The sequence below is a fragment of the Sorex fumeus genome, unplaced genomic scaffold (genome assembly GCF_029834395.1).
Source record: "Sorex fumeus unplaced genomic scaffold, SorFum_2.1 ptg000034l, whole genome shotgun sequence".
In the NCBI taxonomy this organism is placed as follows: Eukaryota; Metazoa; Chordata; class Mammalia; order Eulipotyphla; family Soricidae; genus Sorex; species Sorex fumeus.
In genome coordinates this window covers 9,152,332-9,179,900 of record NW_026606091.1, presented here as the reverse complement: position 1 = coordinate 9,179,900, position 27,569 = coordinate 9,152,332, and the positions used below count along the sequence as shown (strand labels likewise).

Here is a 27,569-nt window from a genome sequence, read left to right as displayed (position 1 = left end):
GTGATATTTTTGACATTATGTAAAATAAGTAAAGGCCCTCCCGTTGATCGTCGATTTGCTCGAGCGGGCCCAGTAACGTCTCCATTGGAGACTTTGTTGTTACTGTGTCTGGCATATCGAATACTCTCGGTAGCTTGCCGGGCTCTCCGAGAGGGGCGGAGGAACCGAACTCGGGTCGGCCATGTTGGCCGCTTGTAAGGCGAACGCCCTACCCGCTGTGCTATCGCTCCTCGCCTGCACGGCAGAGCCTATATGCCAAACTCAGATCCTAATATTATGTAAAATAGCTGGAAAAAAAATCCTTTATTTTTATTTGGGGGCAGGGGATATTTCAAGCCATATCTGGTTGTGCTCAGGAGCTACTCCCGACTCTGTACTCGGGAGTCACTCCTGCCAGTGCTTAGAGGACCGTGTGGTACCAGGAATAAAATCTGGCCCTCCTGCATACAAAGTATGCAATCAGCCTCTCTCTCTAGCCCTAACTTCGTTATTTGTAGGCACTGAGGTCTATGAGGATTAAGAGCCTTTCTGAGAACACAAAGTAGTCCTGGTAATCAGCATTAATTCTAGAGTCAGACAAGCCCAGATGAGGCCCAGACCTGCCACTCACTGGTTTGTGGTGTCTGGGCTAAGGATGGCCTCATACACATGACAGGCTGAGTGGTAGAGAGAGAGAGTGAATTGAGTTTGACAGATGGGTAGGCATTCCTGTCAGAGGGAAGGAAGGTAGTCCACAGGGAGTGATGTGATGGGACAAATTGCCTCAGAGGAAGAGGATGCTGGCTGATGTCGAACTAGGAGGACCTAGTTCTGGTGGAAAAGGGAAGAAAAATGCAGGGAAGAGATGGCTGCCCAACCTCTAGAGGAAAAAACTTGACTTTCAGAATTTCTTCTTTTTTGGTAGGGACCGAAAACACACCTGGTTGTGCTCAAGATCTACTCCTGGCTCCATGCACCGCAGGTACCATATGCTGTGCTGGGATCAAACTTTGCCCCCCCCCCCCATCACTTGCAGAGCAAGTGACCAACAGGCTCTGTTATCCTTCCACCCCAGCTTCTAGAGTCATCCCATCCCACACACAGTTCTTTTCTTTTGTAGCAATACTATGGTCAGAGAGGTTGAATGGCTACAAATCCTAGGGAATGTGTCTTTGTCAACAGACTTTTCTGCAGGAAAAAGGAGGCAGGATCCGATTAGTATTGGTCTCTAATAACCCCATCTACTGCATGCTGAAAGTAGACTCTAGACCGAACATGATTGCCACCCAATGCCACAGCACCCAAAAGGAGAGAACAAAAGGGAGTGCCCTGCCACAGAGGCAGGGTGGGATAGGGGATGGGGGGGGGGGGGAAGGATACTGGGATTGGTAGGGGTGGAGAATGGACACTGGTGGTGGGATGGGTACTCAATCATTGTATAACTGAAACCCAAGCACAAAAACTTGTAAGTCTACAACTGTATCTCATGGTGTTTCACTAATTAAAAAAAAATCTACTTCTCCTGTGAGATGAGTGCTTCATTCAATGCCCAACCAGGCTCTTAGAGGGCAAAAGGAATCTGGGTGTGGTCAGAAAACATCATAATTAGTAACTACCATGTCTCAGTATATGCTATCATCCCGTTTTAGAGGGTTTGGGTTTGTTTTTATATTTTGGGCCGCACCTAGTGGTGCTCAGGATTTACCTTTGTCTCTTACACTCAAGGATCACTCATCTAGACTCAGGGACTGTATGGGATGCTGCAGATCAAACCCCAGTCACATGTATGCAAGGCAAGTGCCCTATCTGCTGTATTGTCGTTACAGCCTACTAACTGTTAAAGGTCTTGATTCATTCCACTCTCACCAAAAGTTTATAAACTAAGCACCACTCATTTTTTCTTTTTTTCAGTTTTTTAATAGGTATAAGTGAAGAGAAATGAGTTTTTATGCACAAAAGCCTGTTCATATAACTAGCACCCAAACCATGGAGCAGAAAGATCAGCACCGGCTTGGACTCTGCGACCATCCCGCTCCTAATGCTCCCTGCCAAGCAACCACCACCCTGACTTCGAACAGTGGAGCTTAGTTTGGTTCTTCCGTACAACCTAGTTTCTTAAACTGTGGGTTACAATCATATAGGCAGGATCACAAAGCTGCCTAAAGTCTAAAATTTTGCTTTAAATTTCTTTAAGATTTATCATCAGTAAATGTTTGATTTGTGTACTTAGTTTGTGTATTTATGTATACAGGTTTGTGTAAAAATTTCTTGGGTGAAAACCTGATAGTACAGCAGATAGGGCGCTTGTCTTGCACATGGCAAACGCAGGTTTGATCCCCACACTACTATGGTCCCCTGAACCCTGCCAAGAGCGGTCCCTGAGTGCAGAGCCAGAAATATGCCCTGAGCACAGCCAGGTGTGCCAAAAAATGAAAAATATTTTTACTTGGGTGAGAGTCAGGTGATAGAGCATGAAGTTCTGGGATCAATTTGATTCTTGGTACCACGTGTTTCCCCTTTCCCCGCTACCCCCTCCCTGGAATATCCTGCAATAGTACCTAATGTGACCCTAAAGCAAAGCAAAATGCTAATGTTCTTAGGAAAAATGTTCTATAGTTCTATAGTCTGCAGGTTCTTTAGTTTGCATTACGTAGGTCTGTTAGCATTCTCTTATTGCTACATAATACACTTGACATCTTATTCAGGAACAATTTAATCCCACAAAAAAAAAAAAGAAAAGCCAAAAGTCTGGTACAATAAAATCTTATATGCACCCTTTAGCTAGGACTATTACTGTCAAGGAGAAATTAGGTAACTGGAATTGGGGGATGAGGAGATAGTTCAAAGACAAGATCATGCTTCCTAAGCAGGAGGCTTGGGTTTAACCCCTGACACAGTATGTGGTCCTCTAGTACCACCAGAAACAGCCCTCAAGTATAAACTTGGAGTAGCCCCTGAGCACTATGTAAAACTAGACCAGTCATAACCTTGGGATGAAGTATTGCCTCATTCATTGCTTAGTCATAAGACTGTGGGCAAATCACACGAATTCTCTGAAGTTATTTGTTCATTATTCAGATGAATATAGGACTGGAAAGATAGTTCAGTACAGGAATAGGGCCTTTATTTGCACAAAGCTGACCTGGGTTTGATCCCTGGTACCACATATAGTCCCCAAGCACATCCAGGATTGATATCTAAGCACAGAGACAGGTTACATCTTTTTGTTGTTGTTGCTATTATTATTATTATCGTTATTATTATTACTGAATCACCATGAGATACAGTTACAAAGTTATGATTTAATTTCAGTCTTACAGTATCCCAACACCCATTTCTTTTTTTTTTTTTTTTTTTTTTTTTTTTTTTTTCCCCTTTATTTTATTTTATTTTTTTTAAAGTTGTAGGTTTACAATTTTTTGTGCTTTGGTTTCAATTATACAATGATCAGATACCCATCCCTCCACCAGTGCCCATTTTCCACCACCATGGATAATATCCCTCCCACCCCCATCCCCCCATCCCCCCGTCTCTGTGGCAGGGCAATCCCCTGTGTTCTCTCTCTCCTTTTGGGTGTTGTGGTCTGCAAAAGAGGCATTGAGTGGCAAACATGTTCAGTCCATAGTCTACTTTCGACATGCATCTCCCCTCCTGGGAGGATCCTCCAAACATCCTTTATTTGGTGCTCCCTTCTCTATCTGAATAGCCCTTTCCTCTAGGATACCAGACTGGCCTCTAAGTTATGGAGTAATCCTCCTGGTGCTGATCTCAGCTATTCTTGGGTATTAATCTCATACTTTGTTACTTTATATCCCCCAGATGAATGCAATCTTTCTATGTCTATCCCTCTCTTTCTGACTCATTTCGCTTAGCATGATACTTTCCATATTGTACCACTTGTATGTAAATTTCATGACTTCATCTTTTCTAAGAGCTACATAGTACTCCATTGTGTAGATGTACCAAAGTTTCTTTAACCAGTCATCTGTTCTTGGGCATTCAGGTTTCTTCCAGTTTCTGGCTATTGTAAAGAGGGCTGCAATGAACAAACAAGTGCAGATGTCACTTCGACTATACATTTTTGCCTCTCTGGGATATATTCCCAAGAGTGGTATTGCTGGGTCAAATGGGAGCTCAATTTCTAATTTTTTGAGAATCGTCCATACTGTTTTCCAGAAGGGCTGAACCAGTGGACATTCCCACCAACAGTGAAGGAGTGTCCCTTTCTCGCCACATCCACGCCAGCATCGGTTGCTTTTGTTCTTTTGAATGTGGGCCAGTCTCTGAGGTGTGAGATGGTATCTCATTGTGGTTTTGATCTGCATCTCCCTGATGATTAATGATGTAGAGCATTTTCTCATGTGCTTTTTTGCCATTCGGATTTCTTCTTTGAGAAATTTTCTGTTCATTTCATTGCCCCATTTTTGGATGGGGTTGGATGTTTTCTTCTTGTGGAGTTTAACCAGTATTTTGTATATCCTGGATATCAACCCCTTGTCAGATGTGTATTCGGTGAATATCCTTTCCCATTCTGTAGACTGTCTTTGTATTTTGGTCCCTGTTTCTTTGGAGGTGCAGAAGCTTCTTAGTTTAAGATAGTCCCATTTATCTATCTCTGTTTTCACTTGCTCGGCCAGTGGCGTGGCATCTTTGAAGATACCATTAGCTTCAATGTCATGGAGGGTTTTGCCAACTTTATCTTCAATGTACCTTATGGTTTCTGGTCTGATGTTGAGGTCTTTAATCCATTTTGATCTTACTTTTGTACATCCAACACCCATTTCTTAACCAGCGTACATTTCCCTGCCACCAATGTTCTGTTTCTCCCTTGACTCTGAAGACTGCCTCTATGGCTGACACTTTTCCCTCTCTTTTGTGTTCCTCTTTTCCTTCTAGAAACTGTAGTTTGCGATGGGAGTAAATCTTGACCACAGCCAGATGTGACCCTTAAATAAAACAAACCAATCAGTGTGAAATTCCCCATTCCATCATTGAGTTTCCAGACTGTTGTTCAGCTCAAACATAAAGAATATGTGTAAGTGCTAAGAGGAAAGTGATGGTGCTCAAAACACAGCAGTTTCAGATGCAGTGTCTGGGTCTCCGGCCCCATCCTGACTGGGTAGGTCTATCCTAGAAAGCAGGGTGCTTAGCAAGCCCCCCATGCAGGTTCAGATCCTTTAGTTCTTTGAGCACAGTACCCTGACTGGTTTTTTAGTTCTCTGCAAAAACACTTGTGTAGAAAAAAGGTTCTTAAAGTGGAGAGAGCACCAGAATCATTGAATCTCACCCTTTTTCTTTCTGTGACCCTCCACCTTCTGTTCTTCCTTTCTGCCTGAGGCCACTGTCCTAGTGGCTGGCCATCAAATCTCATACTATGGCTCTCTACTTACTCCATTCTCTTTTGTGACACCTTTGGAATATTTTGGGGGGCCAGGGAATGGCATATTCAGCCCTCTCTCCAGTTGAAAAAGGCTTTTTCCGAGCACTTGGATGTTGTTCTTGTCCTTCACCCCAACTTCTCAGGAAGCTGAAGGAGTGGAAGGTGCAGAAACTAGTGGGTTTCATTCCTCAGTGGGCTTGAGGAGTCAGACTTTAAGCTTAGTGCCTGTAAATGCTCTCCTTCAAAAGCGCAGAAAAGCAAAAGGAAGCTTGCTCTTTCTCAAACCTATGACTCAGGGGTTTACAGCAGAAAAAGAAAATAAAGGGCCTTTGTAGGTGAAAGGGCAAGAATCTCTTGCAAAATAGGAGGTCAGATCAGTGCGTAATGAAAAACACACCACCATTACTCAAAATCCAGTACATTGCAGCTGTGTTACATCAGGGCAGGGGTGGCTTAAGAAGAAAGACCAAATACCCCTTACCAGTCTTGCTGGATTGCCAAAAAGAAAAGGAAAAAATGGAATCACTTGATTGCTTAAGCACTGAAGACATTTCACGGGGGAAAAAACAAAAGTTAACCTGACTTTTTAGTTTTAACTTCCTAACATTTAATTGTTGCTTTAGTGCTATATTTTACTTGTTCCCTTTTCTTTTTGTTTTTTTAGGCCACACCCGGCTCAGGGATTGCTCTTGGCAGGGTTCAGGGGATCATATGTGGTGTGGGGATTGAACTTGAGTCCACTGCACCCAAAGGCACCTTATCCGCTGTACCATCATTCTGGTCCCAGTGCTGATTTTATTTTCCATTACCTGCTATCTTGTTGGTGGACAGATGAGGGAAGGAAGGCAATACTGTAAATTGTTTTCTTAGTGTGGGTCCCTAGAGTTATTGATTAGTGGTGAATAAAAGGTAAAGGTAAAGGTCATCCCGTTGTTCATCGATTTGCTCGAACGGGCCCAGTAACGTCTCCATCGTGAGACTTTGTTGTTACTGTGTTTGGCATATCGCATACATCACCAGTAGCTTGCCAGGTTGGGCTCTGCTCTGCGGGCGAGATACTCTCGGTAGCTTGCCGGGCTCTCCGAGAGGGGCGGAGGAATCGAACTCGGGTGGGCCATGTTGGCTGCGTGCAAGGCAAACGCCCTACCGCTGTGCTATCGCTCTAGCCCAGAGTGGTGAATAAAGACTCCATTTTCACTGGGCTAGTTGGAGTTTTAAATAGAACAATCCGTGTTCCTAGAACACTAATTAATAATTAATAGTGGAGGGGATGGCCTCTGAGGGTTTTCAGGAATCAAAATCCATAGTTTGACAAAGCCAGTTGTCTGGTTCCTGCTCCAGCGCCAATCTCTCCACATTACAAAGCAAGCACAAGCCGGCTCCAGCCCTCTAAGGACCTCCGGATTGTCCAGTCTACTTTACCTGATACTTCTGTAGGTGCCTGGGGTGTATGTGGGGGGCGGGGCAGAGGTTTGAGGCAAATTCACCTGGAGACCCCTCCCTCACACACCCAGAACGGGAGAGGTTCAGGGAACTTCTACAGACCTTGCATAGGCTCCAAATCCCTGCATTTCATCTCAGAGTAAGCTTATAAATTTTTTGGGGGGTGGTGAGGGGGCTCTTGATCCACACCCGACTGTGTTCAGGGTTTACTCCTGGCTCTGCGTGGATCACTCCTGGTTAGGGGATTCGGGGGGACCATACAGGGAGCCGAAGATCAAACCTAGGGCAAACGCCCTACCCGCTGTACTGTCGTTCCAGCCTTTAACTTTTTCCCTCTCTCCCCCACCCCCCCAAAAGCGTGATCTACAACTGAAAAATTGATATTGGCCCACGTATCTAATAAGCATTAGCAGGTATCATCCAGGAGCGTTTGGGTTTAAGTTTTACTAAGGAAAAAAGGAGGGGTGGGGTGGGGGGAAGGGAGGTGGGGGCGGGGAAGCCAACCCACGATATTCTATTCCGAGGTCCTTTCTAAAAATTCCGACTCAACTTTAACCCAGAAACGTATTTAAGGTTTGACTTTAAAGTCAGAAGGGCAGTGGAAACCTCCTGGGGTTAAACTTTCACACACCAACCAAAAATTTATTTGCTAAAAATAACTGTCTAGAAGCGAGGCTCGGCGACTGCCTTGTGCAAAACCCTCAATTCCGCCCGGGCGCTTCTGGGCAGTTTCTTGGCGGTGAGCCTCGAACCCTAACCCCGGAGGAACCCCACCCTGGAAGCGGGCCGCGGGGAGGGGTGACTCGCCCGCTGCCCGAGGCGGTTCCGTGCCCCCGGGCGAGGGTCACGTGCGGGGGGGGGCGGGGCGCGCACCGTATATAGTTGGGTGGCGGGGCCGGGAACTCAGAGCGCCCGGGTTCGGGAAGACAGAGCCGTATTGGACTCGCGCACCTCCGGCCAGGCTACAGCTGCTGCGGGTCAGTGTCCCGGCTGGTACCCTGCAGGGCCGAGTTGGGGGAGCTCCAGGAGATCGCGGCGGGTGGGTGAGATCGCTCTGGCCGTCTTGGGGCTCAAGGCGGGGCACTGGCCTCTCTCTGGGTTGCCAGAGGGGTCCGGGCCAGGCTGGGCGCTGGCCTCTCTCTGGGTTGCAAGGGGTCCGGGCCAGGCTGGTAAAAACGGGTGTCCCCTAGCCCCTGCTGGCGACCCTAGTCTTGCTGGCTGCGGCGTCTGTTGTGCCAGCCGCTGTAGTGCTATTGGGGCATCTTGGTGGGGTTGGCTGGGTGCCGGGCTCCCGGAGCATTAAAAAAAAAAAAAAAAAAAAAAAAAGGAAAAGCATAAAAATCATCGAGGTGGGGAGCCGTGAGGGGCAAGGGGCGGGGTGCTGCGGTCCTGGCGCGTGACTTCCGCCTTCCGGGCTGCGCGGGTCTTTAACGCCTTCCCAGAGGGGCTGCGGGGACCCTTGGTGGCCGGACGGCGAGCTGTCGGGCCCAGGAGCGGAGCCCCGCGGCTCCACAGGTGCTTTGGCAGTTTCGGTTTGCTTCGGTTTATGTGCCACACCTCGAAGTGGCCCCGCGTTGTCTCCAGCTGTGCTCTGCCCACAGTGCGGTTTTGGGGACGGAACACGGGTCTCCTTCGCTCCAGCTCTCTGAGCAATGGACCAGTGAGGAGATTTAATTTTTATTTGGCGGGGTGGGCACACCCGGTGGTGCCCAGGGCTCACTCCTGGTTCTGTACTCAGGGATCACCCCTGGTAGGGCTGGGAGGACCATCTGGAGGCATGGGGGGGGGGGGGTCCGAACCAAGGTAGGCTGAGTGCAAAGCAAATGCCCTAGCCTCTGTTCTGTTGCTCCAGGTCCCTCCTCCCCTCCCCATTTTTTTTTTCCTTTTAAAATATGTGGATCCAAAGGGGCTGGAGAGAGATAGCACATGGGTAGGACACTTGCTTTGCATACCACACACCCAGGTTTGATTCCAGGCACCATATCTGGTTCCTGGAGCCTCATTGGGGCCACACCCGCAGTGCTGGGGAGTGGGAGCAGCCATATATATGGTGCCTGTTCTCTTCCTCTTCTGTGGGGACACTGAATTTACCTTTAAAAGCCTCCAGAAATCTAATTCCTTCCTGCCACACCTTCATTTGTGTTCAGTCTCTCTAAAGGATTTTAAGTCCGTTCATAAGGAAGGAATAAATGATTTACCAAGTGTGACAAAGACATAGTTTTAAGTGTCTTGATGTTTTCTGTACGAAATCTCTTTCCTTTTAGCTTGGATTTGAACTGATTACCATCATGGTGAGCAGGGTAGTCCTTTTCAAGTGGCATTTGGTGGAGAAACAGGACAAATACATCAACAACTGTTGCTTTTCCCTTGGGAGCCTTTTTCTCTGGGAAGTTTGGAACTTTCTATTCCAAGGTGTTGGCAGGGCTGGGGAAAGCTTATGCAAGACTATAGGGGCAGGAGAGATAGGATACCAGGTAGGGTGCATGCTTTGCTCCCTGCCATCTTGGTCCGATCCCCAGCACTCCATAAGGTCCCATGAGAGTCTCAGGAGTAATTCCTGAGCACTAGTGGGTGATGGTCACAGAACAAAACCAAAAAGAGTACATTTACCAAGTCAGGAATTTTTCTCCACTAGAAATTAGCATTTGCTCATGCTGGAGAATAACTTGAGAATGTCTTATTCAAGTGTCCTGAAGTAAGTTTCTCTTCCACAGATTTCCTCCTTTGCCAGCAAGAAAAATGGCATCCGTTGCAGTAGAGCCACAGCCGGTATGTATCTCTAATAACTGTTTCTTGATTTCTTTTCCTGCCATGTGCTTTGAGATGCTAACCTTCCCCCCGCCCCACTTGGTTGCAGAGTGTGGTGACCAGGGTGGCCAACCTCCCCTTGGTCAGCTCCACGTATGACCTAGTCTCCTCAGCTTACATCACTACCAAGGATCAGCACCCCTACCTGAAATCTGTGTGTGAGATGGCAGAGAAGGGCGTGAAGACCATCACCTCCGTGGCTGTGACGAGCACTCTGCCCATCATCCAGAAGCTAGAGCCACAGAGTAAGTTCTGAGTTACCCCTCAAGATTGTGGTCAAGGGATGTATTGGTGTGTGAGGCTGGCTTGCGTGTGGCGAATGCCAGCCAATATCCTGAACACACAGTAGAGTCAAGTCAGGAAGTCCTCAGCCTTCCCGAGAAACATGCTGCCTTTACCTGGAAACTGCTAGTGACCTTCTTTGTACTAAAATGAGGATTATGGGGCTGGAGCAATAGTACAGAAGGTTGGGTTTTTGCTTTCCACGTGGCTAAACCAGGGTTCAATCCCCGGCATCCCCGATGGTCCCCCAAGAACCATCAAAAGTGACTCCTGAGTGCAGAGCCAGGAGTAATCCCTGAGCATCACTAGGTGTGACACTCCACCCAAATAAATAAATAAGGATCATGTTTGGAACCATTGAAGGTATTCCTGATACTTGAAATCCCTCCAGAGATCCATCTGTAGGACAGATCTCTCAGGGGACTCAGTGCATGCTTTTGCCTTGAGAGAGCCAGATTTAATCCCTAAGGACAACATGATCCCCTGGGTATTAACAGTTCTGAGCTGGGAGTAGCTCCTGAGCACACTGGCTATGGTTTAGAAACTAAAGGACCAAACAAGCCCCTCAGAGATTACTCAGTATTGGCATATGCCTCAGAGTAAAGTTGAGGGGTCATATGATAACTCATGCACACAAGTTGTGTGTTTAGTCACATCCTCTGGCAAGGTTGAGATTTTAGTTCGTTTCTTTCTCCCCCTCCCCCTAACAAAGGATGGCTGAGGCAACTATTAACAATAAATTCATTTGAGAAATAGCAAAATTAGTCTCTAAAGAGTTTTTATAATTGCAAAAGATTATATTTTATTCAGTCCCTGGTGCCACATGGTACCCCAAGCGCAGAATTAGGAGTAGCTTTCCCAGCTGGGTGTGGCTCCAGTCCCATCCCCAAATATATAAAAATTAAAAGTGGGAACAACCCAGATACATTAGAGCATCTATTAAAACATAATAAAAAAATAAGAATAATATCTGGGCCTTCTTAGGGAGAGTCAGGATTCTGTTAGCATACTGTTTCCCAGTGATAACCCAAAGGTATCATTCTTTTTTTTTTTTTTTTTTTTTTGGTTTTTGGGTCATACCTGGCAATGCACAGGGGCTACTCCTGGCCCATGCACTCAGGAATTACTCCTGGCGGTGCTCGGGATATGGGATGCTAGGAATAGAACCCAGGTCGGCTACGTGTGAGGCAAACGCCCTACTCTCTATGCTATCGCTCCAGCCCCCAAACGTACCATTCTTTACTGAATTAAATGCATAGGGATTTAAACAGGCATAGAAAGAGTACTTCTGAGAATTTTCAGGTTGCTTATTCCCTGAAAGAAGTTTCAGGTGAAGACAAACATCTTTCATCATGAACTTTAGGTGCCAATTGATGAGGAAATTGTGTTTGTGTTTTGTTTTGTTTTGTTTTCTCTCTTGAGGAAGTTGTTTCTTAGCCAGCTTCCTATCTGGCCTGTCACTGCCTCCACCTGCTATTCCCTGAATCCCTTTATTTCCCTGTCATAAGACGATTAGCAGAAACTTGTCCAACCAGTTACCCTTATTGTCCGAGTAAGAGGAACTAGGAAATGAAGAGCAACTTATCTGTTTCTTAGAATCAGGCTTAATGAGTGTCCCTTCTTTACTCTTAACACTTTCTCTATTTGTGATTCTTCTAGTTGCAGTTGCCAATACTTATGCCTGTAAGGGGCTGGACAGGATTGAGGAAAAACTCCCTATTCTGAATCAACCAACAGATCAGGTAAACATGGAATAATAGTGTTGAGGCTAGCCACCTCACATTTTTTTGTTTATTTTTTTATGTTGTCATTTTTATTTCATTATATACAAATGCTTGTCATTATATACAAGTTGTCATTGCATATAATTTTTTACAGTGGTACAACAATATTGTAACCTCAAGTATTTTAATGTTCTTTGTAGCACAGGCTGTATATACCATGAATAGGAAGTATTTATTTGTTTCCTTAACCTAGATGCATTTCTAAAAGCATTCTGGCCACTCCCTTTTATCCTGAACCACTTGCCATGTTATATGTACAGAGATGAATGAGTAATTTTTGGACCAAATGCATTCATTTTTATTTATATTGGGTTTTCGGACAACACCTGGTGATGTTCAGAGGCTGTCTCATGCTTGGTGTTTAGGAGTGGCCCATGACTGTGCTCAGCGGACTATACTGGTCCTGGGGATCAAACCAGTCTTGGCTGCATGTAAGGCAAGCAGCTTACACACCACATATTAGCTTGCTGGCCCTGAGTGCTATAAATTTATGGCATTGTCTCTGCAGATGAAATTTCCCAAATAACTGATTCCCTTGTTTTTGGTAAGTGGTATGTAGAAGCTTTTCTCACTTGCTTTTTGTAGTGTTGGTACCATCACCTAGCATTAGATGTCTAGCCAATATTGACTAAAATAATAGACTCATCCGTCTTGGTGAAGCTTTGTCCTAGAACTTTATTGTAAATTAAAATACAGCATGGCACAAAAAGGTATGTTAAGGAAAACAGAATCATGCCTTTCATCTCTAAATAGACAAGTTTTGTGTTTAGTCTATAGAATGTGAAATCCTCTCTTTTTTGAGGGGGGCAGGGTGCCATATCTGGCAGTGCTCAGGCTAACTCCTGGCTCTGTGCTTTGGGATCACTCCTGGAGGTGGTGGGTGACCATAAAGCGTTCTGGGGATCAACCTGGGTCAGACAAGTGCAAAGCAAGTGCTGTATTTGCTGTCCTATCTCTCCAGTCCCAGACTGGTGTTTTTGGAGAGATCTCTGAGGGAGAGCTTGCTGGCTGATCATCTGGCAGGATGGTGAACTGGCTTCTGTGTTGGTCTTGGGACTCTGCACCATTATAAATGGCAGTATCTAAATTTGTGCTCTCAGTGAGCCGCATTCTTGCCTGAGATGCTCTGATTATAAAGCATATTAAGGTAGAAAATTCTCCAGAATCCCTTTAACTTATTACAGGTTCAGCTAGGTATTTCTTGTTTGTTTGTTTGTTTTGTTTTTTAATGAGTGGCTGGAGTGGGTAGGGCTCTTGCCTTGCATGCGACTGACCTGGATTTGATCCCCAGCACCCCTAAACTCCACTCGAGTGATCCCTGAGTGCAGAACCAGGAATAATCTCTGAGTACTACTGGATATGGCACAAAAACTAAGTTTGAGAAATGGAGGATTTTAAAAGAAATATGTGGGGCTGGAGCTATAACACAGCAGGTAGGGCATTTGCCTTGCACGTGGCGAAGCCAGGTTCGATTCCCAGCATCCCATATGGTCCTCCAAGCACTGCCAGGAGTAATTCCTGAGCCAGGAATAACCCCTGTGCATAGCCAGGTGTGACCCAAAAAGCAATAAATAAATAAATAAATGAAAGAAATTTATGTGCTTTATTTGCTCCTCTAACAAGACTTGCAGGTGGCAGATAGGGCAGAGACACCTGATGAGGAAATTAAGGTTCAGTAGCATTGAGTGACTTGCCCAAAACCTAAAGCTAGAGAGTGAGCAGACTGAATTCTTTTAAATCTGCACCTATTCCACCTAAGACCTTTAAAAAAGATAGATATGTATCTGTGCTCATGTTTTTCACCAGCCAAGGTGTCTATCTGCTCTTGTACCTGTAGGTTGTTGCCAACGCCAAAGGTGCTGTGACTGGGGCAAAAGATGCTATGACAGCTACTGTGACCGGAGCCAAGGAGTCTGTGACCAGCACAATTACGGAGGTGATGGATAAGACCAAAGGAGCAATGACTGACAGTGTAAATAAAACCAAGTCTGTGGTCAATGGCAGCATCAATACGGTCTTGGGAAGTCGGATGATGCAGCTGGTGAGCAGTGGTGTAGAAAATGCCCTCACCCAGTCAGAGCTGCTGGTAGACCAGTACCTCCCTCTCACCGAGGAAGAATTAGGTAATTGGATGTTTGTCTTGAAATGATATCCTTTTATTTTCACATATCTGGGGGTGGAGGGCACATTCTGTGGTGCTGTTGCTGGTTCTGTGAGCAGAAGTGACCTCCGGTGATGCTCGGGACCCGATGTGGTCCTGAACCAGGGCCAGCCATATGCAAGGCAAGTGCTTTAATTCTTGCTCTCTCTGTGGCCTCATATTTGACTTCTTGTTTGTTTGTTTTTCCATGCTCAGGGTCTCCTTGCTCAGTGATCACTCCTGGAGGTTCTCAGGGAACTTTATGTAGTGCCAGAGATAAAACCAGGGTTATGGCCAAAGCAGTCCCATGGAAGGCAAGTCCTTAATTCCTGGGTTATCTCTCTGGTCCAAATAGCAAGCTTTTTAGAAGCAACTTCATTTTCATATTTTTTAAAGACCAAAAGCAGGGCCTGAGAGATAGTTCAGCGAGTTAAGGGCATACTTTTGTATGCAGGAAGCCTGGCTTCAATCCCTCCTGCTTCATAGTCCCCCAAGCACCTCTGGGAATGATTTCTGAGCACTGAGAATTGCTGGATGAGGCCCCCAAATAAAAAATAGGGGCTAGAGCGATAGCACAGCAGGTAGGGTATTTGCACGTGGCCGACCCGGATTCGATTTCCAGCATGCCATAGGTCCCCCAATCACTGCCAGGAGTAATTCCTGAGTGCATGAGCCAGGAATAGCCCCTGTGCAACGCCGGGTGTGACCCAAAAAGCAAAAACAAACTAAAAAAAGGGACTGGAGAGATAGCACAACTAGGAGTGATACCTGAGTGCAGAGCCAAGAGTAAGCCCTGAGCATCAGCTGCCTGTGTGACCCCAAACAGAACAAACAAATGAAAAAAAAAAAACAAGCCCACCTAAACACAAAACAAACAAAAAATAACTGAACAAATAACCTTGCATTCACTAAGCATTCACCAAGAAAATTCATTCTAAGTGTGTAGAATTGCTGAACCATTACCTTAATTCAGTTTTAGAGTTGGTTTTTTTTCTTTTTTTTTTATCACCATAAAAGAACCTTTATGTGTACCTGTAGTCAAATTCTAATTCTCCCTCAGTCCACTACTATCTTTTTGTCTTTTTTGACAGTGAACTGTAGTAAGTTTTTGAACTTGCTATATGAAGGAGCAGTTAGCCTTTGAGTAGGATTTTCTGTGACTGACTTGGCTTTAATGGGATGCATTATAGACCTGTTAAACATTTAGTGCCGAGTACTGGGTGGCCCAGTACCTCACTCTAGGTGAGAAGAGATGTGTAGATGAAAATGTCAGATAGAGTGGTAAGTTCTGAAGAGTCAAGCCCAACAGGGGGCCAGAGTGATATTACAGCAGATAGGTCATTTGTCTTATATGCGGCTGACCTGGGTTCGATCCCCAGCATCCTAAATGGTCCCCTGAGCCCACCAGGAGTAATTATTGAGCACTGCTGGGTCTGGCCCCCAAACCAAAAAGCTAAAAAAAAAAACAAAAACCAACCCAAAAGCCCAATAGCAGACATAGCTATGAAACATTGATGCGTACTTACTAAGTGGGTAGGTAGAAGGAGGGGAATCTATGTTTGAGTCTAGGCCTTACAGAGTTCTTCCCCCACCCCTCTTCTTACTTCAGAAAGAGAAGCCAAAAAAATGGAAGGATTTGAAACGGTTCAGAAGCCGAGCTACTATGTTAGACTGGGATCCCTGTCGACCAAACTCCGCTCACGTGCCTACCAGCAGGCCCTTGGCAGGGTTAAGGAGGCGAAGCAGAAAAGCCAGGAGACCATTTCTCAGCTCCACTCCACTGTTAACATGGTGAGTAAAACTTCAAGTTAGGAACTGAGTTCATTTGTCTTGAGGGATGAGATAAAACGGAAACATGAGAGTCCGTGGGGCCTGAGCGACAATGCAATGGGTATGGTTTGCCTTCCATGTGGCTTATCTCATGTGGTAGCCTGAGCCTGCTGTGAGTCATTCCTGAGGAAAGAGACAGAAATAAGCCCTGAACATTTCCAAGTGTGGCACAAAAATAAAAACGAAAACAAAAAAAAAACAAAACAAAACATGAAAGTCCATAATTTTATTTTATTTTATTTTATTTTTGCTTTTTGGGTCACACCCAGTTATTCCTGGGTCATGCACTCAGGAGTTACTCCTGGCGGTGCTTGGGGGACCCTATGGGATGCTGGGGATTGAACCTGGGTTGGCCGCGTGCAAAGCAAACGCCCTACCCATTGTTCTATCATTCCAGACCCGAAAGTCCATAATTTTAATCTTACGTTATGAGCAACCCAATGGAAAAATGGATAAAAGACTATCTAGACAACCCAGGAATGAGAAGTATAAATAGCCTGAACAGATGAGATCATGTTACTCTTACTCTGAGGCGTCAACTTACACTTAACTCTCCAGCCCCGTTACTCTGCAGAGCTTGGCACTGTTGACGCCCTCCCATGTAGAGGCAGGGGTGTGTTCTGGGCTTCTGAAGAATTCAAGAGACTCCACTAAGAAAATTACAAACACACCTATGTCTCCAGCAAGTTTATTTCTTTCAAAATTTATCCTGCAGGCTTTGTATATTTGTTCAGAGTTGCAAAAGACTATGAGCAATGTAGGTCAGTTGAGAGGAAACAAATTAAGTTGATACATCACAAAGGATTACTGTGTAGTCCTTATGGATTGCCAAGTTACAGAACAGTATGCACTGGACTCTCATAAATGAGAAACGGGTTTCTTGGGGCCTGAGCAATAGTACAGCTGTGCACAATGTTTGCCTTGCAAGCTGCTGACCCAGGTTCGATCTCCAGTACCTCATAGTGTTCCCCAAGCCTGCCAAATGATCCCTGAACATAGAGCCTGAGTACTGCCTGGTGTAGCCCCCCGAACCAAAACAAACAAAAAATCAAAGGTTTCTTCCCAGAGAGGAAATAGGTTGCTGGCAGCAGGAAGAAGAAAGTTTTTGTCTTTAATCTCTTTAGCACTTTAACTTAAATTTTGCACATATACATATCAAATTTCAGTTGCTCTATCTGTCTTAAAGTGGAGGGAAATTGGGTGACAGTGGTGTAAGAGTTAAATACAGGCAGTAAAAACTTTGTGACTACTTGTTTTACTTACATGTATTGGTAATGAATAGTAATGATGGCAGGGTTAAAGCTCTTTTATTTTTTTCAGGGCTGGAGCAATAGTATAGCAGGTAGAGCGTTTACCTTGAACATAGCTGACCCATGTTCAATTCCCAGCATCCCATATGGTCCCCTCAGCACCGCCAGGAGTAATTCCTGAGTGCAGAGCCAGGAGGAACCCCTGTACATTGCTGGGTGTGACCCAAAAAGAAAAAAAAACTTATTTTTTCCTTTTTTTTGGTCACACCTGGCAATGTTCAGGGGTTCCTCCTGGCTCTGCACTCAGGAATTACTCCTGGCGGTGCTCAGGGGACTATATGCCAGAGATTGAACCCGGGTTGACCTCATGCAAGGCCAACCCCTCCCCGTTATACTATTGATCTGGCCCCCGATTCTCTTTAAACTCTTAAGGAAAATTCTTGGTTTTGAGGTAAGATTTACATCAGAGATCCAAGAACAGGCTGACAGGAATGTCTGACTATTTTATTCCTCTGTCTTATTCCAATGTATTCCAGATTGAATTTGCCAGGAGGAATGTGCACAGTGCAAACCAGACGCTCCAGGGCGCTCAGGATAAGCTCTATCTCTCCTGGGTAGAGTGGAAGAGGAGCATTGGCTATGATGATACAGATGAATCCCATTGTGCTGAGGTAAGATAGCCATCAGTGTAGTTTCTCATGAGGTCTCTTCCGTGTCCCCTTATTCTTCTTAAACAGTTATCAGAAGTTCCAGTGAGGAGGGGCTGGAGAGATAACACAGTGGGTAGGGCGTTTGCCTTGCACGCGGCTGATCCGGGTTCGATTCCCAGCATCCCATATGGTCCCCTGAGCACCACCAGGAGTAACTCCTGAGTGCAGAGCCAGGAGTAACTCCTGTGCACTGCCAGGTGTGACCCAAAAAGCAAAAAAAAAACAAAACAAAACAAAAAAAACAAAAAAACAAGAAGTTCCAGTGAGGGGCCAGACAGCAAATGCCTAGCGTGAGGGAGGCCTGGATTCTATTCCCAGTATCACATGGACCCCTGAGCACTACTGGGCTTGTCCCCAAGCACAGAGCCAGGAGTAGCCAGCCCCTAAGCACCAGCCTAAGAAACAAAATAATACTAACAATAAAGTTCGAATAGTCCTTTGAAATTTTATGTTGCATTTTATGTTATGGAAGACCAAAATGTCAGTAACTATATCTAACCCCCTATGGATTGGCACACAGCCACTAGTGAGCGATAGCTAAATGAGAAACACTGGCCTAGCCCTCATAATGGGTATGGACTAGTCCTATAAGTATTTTTACTGGTGCCATTTTTAATTTTTTTTCCTTTCTTGGTCACACCTGGCGATACACAGGGGTTACTCCTGGCTCCAGCCCCAATGTTTTTGTTTTGGGGCTTGAACCAGCACCATCAGTGTTACTCACAGCTTTATGCTCAAGTGACCACGTGGTGCCAATAATCAAACCTGGGTCTCCTGCATGTGAAGCATGAGCGCAGCCCATTGAGCTGTTTCCTTTGTCTAAGAGGATGAACTGGTGTTTTTGTTTGTTTGTTGGGCCACACCCAGCTGTGCTCAGGGTTTATACCTGGCAGTACTCAGGGAACCATATGAAATGCTAGGGATTGAACCCAGTTCAGCCAAATGGTAGGCATTTTACCTACTGTACTATCTCACCAGCCCCAAGAGGATCAGGTGTTTTAAAGTCTTTGGCACTGGTTCAAATCCCCACTCTGATTTCCCAGTGGTTAACTGGGGTGGATTACTTAAAACTCTTAGCTATGTTTCTTACAGTGAAGTGTGAATAATATACTACTGTACTTAAGGCTGTAAGGATATTTTTTTTTTAAGTGAAAAAAATCTAGGGCCAGAGAGATTTTTTCAGTGGACTGGAATGAGGTCAGAGTTAATTCTTGGCACCATAGAAGTAGATGTCTCCTTCACATTACCAGGAGTGAGGACTGCCATGAGTGACCCTGAGCTCAGTGTCAGACGTAGCTGCTCAGTATGGCTCAAAGACCAAAAAAAAAAAAAAATTTTTTTTTAAGTGAAAGAGGGATGGAACGATAGCACAGAGGGTAGGGTGTTTGCCTTGCACGCAGCCGACCCGGGTTCGATTCCCAACATCCCATGTTGTCCCCTGAGCACCGCGAGGAGTGATTCCTGAGTGTATGAGCCAGGAGTAACTCCTGTGCATTGCCAAGTGTGACCCAAAAAGAAAAAAAAAAAGTGAAAGAATACACACACTTAATTTAACCAGCTGGCTTTCATTGAATTAATTCTTTTGTAACATTCTTAGAGCCACTGTTAATTCTTAAAACTTGTTTTATTTTTAGCACATCGAGTCACGTACTCTTGCTATTGCCCGGAACCTGACTCAGCAGCTGCAGACAACGTGCCACACCCTCCTGTCCAACGTGCAGGGGTTACCACAGAACATCCAGGATAAGGCCACTCACTTGGGGCTGATGGCTGGCGACATCTACTCCGTGTTTCGCAATGCGGGCTCCTTTAAAGAGGTGTCCGAGAGCCTCCTCACTTCTAGCAAGGGGCAACTGCAGAAAATGAAGGAGTCTTTAGATGATGTGATGGATTATCTTGTTAACAACACGCCTCTCAACTGGCTGGTAGGTCCCTTTCATCCTCAGCTGACCGAGTCTCAGAATACTCAGAACCAAGGGGAGGTGGCCAGCACCGACTAGGAGACTCAGCAACCTGAGAACATACATATTAAGCCTGCTGCTGTCACAGTGCCTGACACCTGGTCAACGGCTGTTACCATGAAATTGATCTGCTAGGCAACTCTGAATTGGGGAAGCAGCTAGCTAGAAAAGAAGATTCTCCATGGTAGACCTCCTCCACCTTTAGAGCTCTAACGAAGCAGATGAGTTCTGTAGCTTACCTGGGTGATAAGAAGAGTGTGCTAGGTTAGTCAGAGCCTAGCCAGGACTCACGCACTCCGGCATGTTTTATAGTCTAGTTCTGTTGCAAATGTTGCGTTGTTTGTGTTGAATACAAACTACACGCATGGTATCAGCTGGTGCCTGCCCCAGTTGGGCTTCACCGCCAGTTTTTCTCACTGTGCTTGGTTGTGCGACTTGAGGTTTTTATTTTTCATAAGGGAATGCCCCCCCTTTGCATTCAATAAAACTCACTGCAGAATAGATTGGTTTTATGCTGTGTGTTCCACGTGCTTTGTGTGCTGTTTTCATTGGGCTGCTTAACCCCCTGACAGGGTTATTGATAAATTCATGTACATCGCATTCATTCTGGTTAACCCACTGGAGAATTTGACAGTGTTAATATTGGAAGACAAATGAAAAGGAGAGTGTGTGATAATAGGTTTTTAGAATGGAGGGCTGGAGCGATAGCACAACAGGTAAGGTGCTTGCCTTGTACACAGCCAACCCGGGTTTGATACCCAGCATCCCATATGCCCCCTGAGCACAGTCAGGCATGATTCCTGAGTGCAGAGCCAGGAGTAAAGTAAAGTAAAGTAAAGGCCCTCCCGTTGATCGTCGATTTGCTCGAGCGGGCCCAGTAACGTCTCCATTGGAGACTTTGTTGTTACTGTGTCTGGCATATCGAATACTCTCGGTAGCTTGCCGGGCTCTCCGAGAGGGGCGGAGGAATCGAACTCGGGTCGGCCATGTTGGCTGCTTGTAAGGCGAACGCCCTACCCGCTGTGCTGTGTGGCCCCAAAACCAAATAAAATAAAATGTAGTGTGCTTGTAAAAATTCTGAATTCTGTTAGTTCTCTTCACCTTCCAATTTACTGAAGTTCTGAAAGTGGGTTTTTTTTTCTTCTTTTGATCTTTTGGTTTTGGGGACATACCCTGTGTGGCTCAAGGGTTGCTCCTGGCAGTGCTTAGAGATTAACTCAGGCCTCCAGAATTCAACACATTGAGGTATTTCTCTGGCCCTCCGTATGCTTTAATTACTATTATTTATTTATTTTTATGGGGGGTGGGATGGGAGTTCGGGCCTTACCTCGTGGTGCTCCGAGCTTTCTCCTGACTATGCTCAAGATTACTTTTGATAGTGCTCAAGGGACCATGTGCAGTGCCAGAGGTTGAACCAAGACTTGCTATGTGCAAGGCAAGCACCTGTGCTATTTCTCCAGCTTTGTCTGCTCTCCTAAACATGAACTTAAATCTATTTCCCTTCATAAGAATTATAATTCCAGCTGGGTTGCTTATGAAGGTCAGGTCTCCAAGGTGTTCTTAGCAAGATAATGAAGGGCTTCTAGATCAAGACGAACACTTCCAGCCCTTGCTTTTTTGCCATGAGCCGTGCACATTGGTTGTTTTGTGCACGTTGGTTGTTTTTGACCTTGTGTGGTGTGGGCCCATCTGCATTCTATTCAGTGCTGGTACATCTCAGTGCATCTTATAGCTTCATTGTTGGCAAAAACTTAATAGTTTTTCATCCCAAGAAGGATAATTCATTTGAGAGAAAATGCCTAGCTCAATATTTAATCATAGCCTAGCTCAAACTAGCTGAATATTTAATCATAATATCTTCAAAACATTTGGCTGTTGAAGCTGTGCTTGAGTGATTAAGGAATTTTTCTTTTGCTTAAAATAAAAGAAAAAGAAGGACTTTCTGTGAATGGGGATATTGCTTAGTCGTGTAGCACTTACCTTGGATATATGAGGTCCTAGAGTCTGTCCCGGCTGGAGCGATAGCACAGTGGTAGGGCGTTCGCCTTACAAGCGGCCAACATGGCCGACCCGAGTTCAATTCCTCTGCCCCTCTCGGAGAGCCCGGCAAGCTACCGAGACTATCTCGCCCGCATGGCAGAGCCTGGCAAGCTCCCCGTGACGTATTTGATATGCCAAACACAGTAACAACAAAGTCTCCAATGGAGACGTTACTGGGCCTGCTCGAGCAAATCGACAATCAACGGGAGGGCCTTTACCTTTACCTTTTACCTTTAGAGTCTGTCCCCAGTACCGTATTCCATAATCACTTTTTGATTAGTTCTGTGTGAAAAAGTCAAAAGAGTCTGGTACATTTTCCATGCAACTCTTAGCCTTTCTCATCTCTAAAGAAATACAGAGAGATTATAGAGATAGAACAGTGGGTCAGGTGCTTGCTATGTATGCAACTGACATAGGTTCAATCCTCAACACCCCATTTGGGTCAACTAGCACTTCCAGGAGTGACCCCTGAGTGAAGAGCCTGGAGTAGACCCTCAGCACCTCTGGATGTGCGTTTCCCCCCGACTCCCCCAAACATAGGTTAGTGATAGTGATGTAGTGATGTCTACCTGATATCCCTAAGTTTAATTCCTGGCACTTCGTATCCCTAAACCCTGCTAGGAGTAATCCCCAAGAACTGACATGGGCTGCAGGATATGGTTCATATGCCAAATAAACTAGTAAATAAAGAATCTTGTGTTAGGAAGACCATACCCCCCCTTCCCCGGCTCCCCCTGTCCCCTCTCACCCCCCAGGGAACTTTGGGAGTTACAACTTCTCTCTAGTGCTTAGGAGTCAGTTTCCTGCCTCTGTGCTCAGGTGTGATCCCTAGCGGGTTGTTAGAGAAGCATATTCAGGGCTGTGTCTTTTTTTTTTTTCTTTTTGGGTCACACCCGGCGATGCACAGGGGTTATTCCTGGCTCATGCACTCAGGAATTACTCCTGGTGGTGCTCGGGGGACCATATGGGATGCTGGAATTGAACCAGGGTTGGCTGTGTGTAAGGCAAACACTCTACCCACTGTGCTATCGCTCCAGCCCAGGGCTGTGCCTTTTCAGGTACATCGCAGCCTAATGTATTGCAACCATATTTCTCCAACCAAGGAAGATCTATTCTTGTCATACCTGCTCAAATGAGTCACGTACGTAGGGGTTAATGCTGATTAGTTGAGGTTTGGTTTTTTGTTTTTACTTCATTCTCTTTGGGGGTCACAAAACCATGTGGCCCCTGGTTGAAGAATACTAGCTATACAGCAGTGGTTTCCAGCCCCTTTACATCTGATCCAAGCCACCCAGCAGTGTTCTGGGGCTACTCCCAGCTGGAGCTGGAGGTTGTTCCCCATGGTAATCAGGGGACCATGAAGTACCAGGGATTAAACCTAGGTTTTCTGCATACAAAGCATGCCCTTCAGCATTTTGAACCATCTCCCCTGATCTAGTATTTGTTTATTATTACCATTATGATTATTACTATTATTACTATGATTATTTTGATTTTGGGGCCACAACTTGGCTCAGGACTTACCCCTGGCTCTACTCTGGGATCACTCCTGGCCAAACTTGGGACTATACAGGGTGTCCAGGATTAAACCAGAATCAACTGTGTACAAGGCAGGTGCCTTACCCACTATACTATCTCTCTTGAGCTCTCTAGAATTACTTTCATGGTCATGGCCCTCTCATTGTTCATCGATTTGCTTGAGTGGGCCCAGTAACATTGTGAGACTTGTTACTGTGTTTGGAACATCAAATACGTCACGGGTAGCTTGCCAGGCTCTGCCGTGCGGGCAAGATACTCTCGGTAGCTTGCCGGGCTCTCCGAGAGGGGCGGAGGAATCGAACTCGGATTGGCCATGTTGGCTGCGTGCAAGGCAAATGCCCTACCCTCTGTGCTATCTCTCCAGCCCAGAATTACTTCCATATAAAAAAATTTAATTTAATTAATTAATTTATTTATTTAGGTCACACCCAGTGATGTTCAGGGGTTATTCCTGGCTCTGCACTCAGGAATTACTCCTAATTGTGCTCAGAGGACCATATGACATGCCAGGAATCAAACCCGGGTCAGCCACATACAAGGCAAATGCCCTACCTGCTGTACTATCAGTCCAGATCAATATAAGCAAATTTTAAACTTTTTAGTATTTCTTTTCACTTCATTCCCCAAAAATTATTTCCTATTTCAAAATTAATCAACTTTCCTGATTCTGTGTCATGTTTATCATGTTTACTGCATGTACACTTGCCTCTACCAGCAAGGTAAATTTCCACAGATGGTAGCAGCCCATATACCTAGTTTACCTTTATGCAAATTAGAAAGAGATACCTTGTTCTCAGCATGTACCAGTAGCGCCATCTTCTGCAAAATTTTTATAGCAAACGTGAATCAGTGAAGTCTGTATCATGTAAAATATCTCCTGTGATATATGGGAAATGGCTTGAAAAAGGATCCTAGTGAGGTCCTGTATTTGATCATGTTAGTGAAAGTGGGATTTATTTTATAAATGTGCAAAATAGTTTTTCATGCCACATTTTTTTTTCTTTTTGGGGCTGGAGTGATAGCATAGTGGGTAGAGCTCTTGTCTTGCATGCTCCCGACCAACCGGGCAACCAGGGTTTGATTCCTCCACCCCTCTCAGAGAACCCGGCAAGCCACCAAGGGTATCTCGCCCACATGGCAAGCTACCAAGGGTATCTCGCCCACATGGCGAATAGCACATTTGATATGCGAAAAACAGTAACAACAAGTCTCACAATGGAGACGTTATTGGTGCCTGCTCGAGCAACGGGAGGACAGTGCTACAGTGCTTTACTGATGTCAAAGATCTTAATTTTTCATTATTTTAACACTCAAGACCTTTCACAGGAGAAAATATAGCTCACTTTTTTGTTTCAGCCCCAGAAAAAATTCTTCCTGCATTCCCTTATGTTGTTTTCTGTTCTGTCTCACAGTAATAACAATAAATAGCAAATAGCATGCTATCAGATGTTAAGTGTTCAGTGAGAATTAGTTCAGAAGAGAGGTGAGCAAAGTGTATCACCTAATCTAAAAACAGAATTGCCTCTGTTGCTTTGCTGGGATTAGGACCTTAAAGTTGCAAGGCACTGCTGGCTTCCCTGGAGCTCAAGTGGAGTAAGATCTTTGCAAAGTTGACATCCGGGAGCGCTAAAATGCAGTTCCATTTCTGCAAAGGGAAAGACTCAGGAATAACTGGTAGAAATCAAGTGTGTCCCTCAGACCCTGCAAGTTCTTATGAAAAAGGGCAGTAAGGGCAAAAACAGCCAGATAAGGAATCAGGTGAACAACACAAAAATTCTCTCTTCTTGTCTGTTCAAAAAACTTTTTGTTTTGGGGACTGGAGAGATAGTACAGGGCGTATGCCTCGCACGTGGCCAACCTGGGTTTGATCCCCAGCATCCCATATGATCAGGGCGTATGGACAGAGCGTATGCCTCACACATGGCCAACCTGGGTTTGATCCCCAGCATCCCATATGGTCCCCCGTGCATTTCCAGAAGTGATTCCTGAGTGCAAAGCCAGGAGTAACCCCTGAACATCACCAGGTATAATGAAAAAAAAAAAAGAAAGAAAAAGAAAAAGCAAAAAAACCAACCCACTTATTGATTTGGGAGGCTAAAGCTATTATAGTACAACTGGTAGGGCACTTGCCTTGTGGGTGGCCTACCTGGGTTTGATCCATGGCACCTCATATGTTTCCCTGAGCCTACAAGCAATGATCCCCGAGAACAGCCAAGAGTAAGCCCTGAGCACAGCTGGGTGTGACCCCAAAGCAAAACAAAACCCTTATTTTTTTTTGAGACCAATGTCTCCAGTACTTATGGGCTACCACCTCCTGCCTAGTGCTTGGGGCTGCTCCCCAAGGTGCTCAGGGACCCTGTGGTGCTGGGGTCACACTTCAGCTTCCTGAATGCAAAGCATGTGTTCCAGTCCTTTGAGCCATCTCCCCAACCTTCATGATAATTTTTTTAAAAGTTGGAACATAGCATCAATTTACCATTTGACCTATTTATAAACTCTTCTGCTTTGTTTTGTTTGTTTGTTTGTTTGTTTGTTTTTGGGCCACACTGCTCTGAGCTCATAGAGTACTCCTGGTGATACTTGGGGACCATATGGGATACTGGGGTTTGAACCCAAGTCAGCCGTATGCAAGGCAAATGATGTACCCACTGTACTGTTTTTCCAGCTCCTCTGTTTTGCTTTTATAAAACCACTTCTACCCAGGGGCTCTGGAGACCATATGTAGACCATATGGTGGCGCTGGGTTGGGGGAGAGGGACAGGAGATGCTGAGATCAAACTGAGGTCTCCTCTGCATCCAATGCATATGCTTAGCCTGTTGGGGTATTTCTTGCCCTTTACCATTTGGGGGAAAGTGGCAGGGGATTGGGAACCACTCCTGCCTCTGTGCTCAGGGCTTGGTACTTGGAGGAGATCATAGGTAGTACAGGGCCACTGAATTAGGACTCAGGCAAAGCAGGACAAGTAACTTACAAGTAACAGGTAACTTCTTTGTAAATAAAATATTGCTTGGGGTCAGAGGGACTGGAATGGTGTGCTTTATAAGCAGGAGTCCGATGTTCAAATCCCACTGCTTAGTGCAGGAGTAGTCCCTGCATGGCTTCCTTCCACACCCAATGTGGTGCTGGAAATTGATCCCAGGATCTCACACATGCAAGGAAAGTACTCTAGTACTTAGCCATAGTCCTGACCCCATGAAAATGTTTCTTGGTGCTTTTGTAATATGAATGGATTTTTAGGAATGAGACTACAAACATCTTGTTCAAAAACACAATTAAGTTACACAACTTGCATGCCACCAACCATCTCCACCTCTATATACAGCCCCCTGAGCACCTCCAGGAGTGAGCCCTGGGCACCTGCCAGGTATTGCTTAAAAACAAAAAAAAGAAAAAGAAAAGAAAACACAACTATGAATAAAGTAAGATCCATGCACATGCAGTAGTTACTGTCTTCATGAGTTTACCTGAACTTGACAATCACTTTATTAGTACTTGTTTTAATATCCAAGATTCTTCTTTTATAGGCACTTGATGTGACAGCCACAGACTTGACACCTGAGATGGATGAAATTCCAGATATCATACCTTTGGATAAAGAGGATAAAGCAGAACATTCATAATCTAATGACCCTGAGCATTCTTGGCAAAATGTTGAATAACAGGAAAATAATTCTTTGAATTTCAAATTTATGTCACATTAACTTCATGTTTGATCATGTGTCTATTTCTGTACCTTAGTGGATTTTTTATGGGTGGGGCTCCTTTTTGGTTTTAATTGTAATGAAACTGATCTAAACTTTTGTAAGAAGTTCTAGCTCTATATTATGCCTTATTTTATACATTTCTTCAAAGCTTATTCTTTGAGGTACCTACAATAAACAATTTGATGTATAATCTTGAATTAGAATTTGTGGCTTTTTGGTTTTGTTTTGTTTGTATGTTCTGGGCTACACCTAGTGGTACTCAAGGATTACTCCTAGCTTTGTGCTCAGGGGTTACTCTTGATGCTGCTGGGGAGGCCATATGTGGTGCTGGGGATTTAAAATTCCATTATGGTCAGCTTTGCTCCTTGAAAGTAAAAAATGCTAATTGATCCAAGTGGCTAGTTATTGTCAGTGGTAGATGGTGACAGATACGTGTTTTTGGAAGTTTTGCTAGAAGGACAAGTAGAGTGACAGGCTTGGAGGCCAAATAATTTTATTTTGTAATGACAGAAGATACTACAGCATATCTGCAAACAAAGGGGAAGAACTGACAAAATAGGTGAGAACAGAACACAAATGCTGGTACGAATTCCATGTAGAGGAGAAAATGAACACGATTCATTAAGTCAGCAAAAGGATTCGTCTTAGGTAGCTATGGTGTACTGAAATTAAGAGGAGGATTATATGGGTCCAAACATGGTGAGGGAATGGAGATGGC

The 27,569-nt window shown here is 45.0% G+C and overlaps 1 protein-coding gene across 4 annotated transcripts; it reads left to right on the top strand.

Annotated features, from left to right (window-relative positions):
- Nucleotides 1-6,757: 6,757 nt before the first annotated feature.
- Nucleotides 6,758-27,048, top strand: PLIN2 (perilipin 2). Of its 4 annotated transcripts, none has more exons than XM_056117141.1 (9): nt 6,758-6,792; nt 9,517-9,571; nt 9,660-9,855; nt 11,552-11,634; nt 13,514-13,799; nt 15,426-15,607; nt 17,433-17,567; nt 19,241-19,531; nt 26,672-27,048. In XM_056117141.1, exons 2-9 carry the CDS (start codon nt 9,542-9,544, stop codon nt 26,765-26,767), a joined length of 1,299 nt encoding a protein of 432 aa, XP_055973116.1. In that variant the 5' UTR covers nt 6,758-6,792; nt 9,517-9,541; the 3' UTR covers nt 26,768-27,048. The 4 variants fall into 4 exon arrangements, with proteins under 4 accessions (XP_055973116.1, XP_055973115.1, XP_055973114.1 ...); XM_056117140.1 differs by lacking the exon at nt 6,758-6,792 and adding an exon at nt 7,725-7,841; XM_056117139.1 differs by lacking the exon at nt 6,758-6,792 and adding an exon at nt 7,728-7,779.
- The last annotated feature ends 521 nt before the right edge of the window (nt 27,049-27,569 follow it).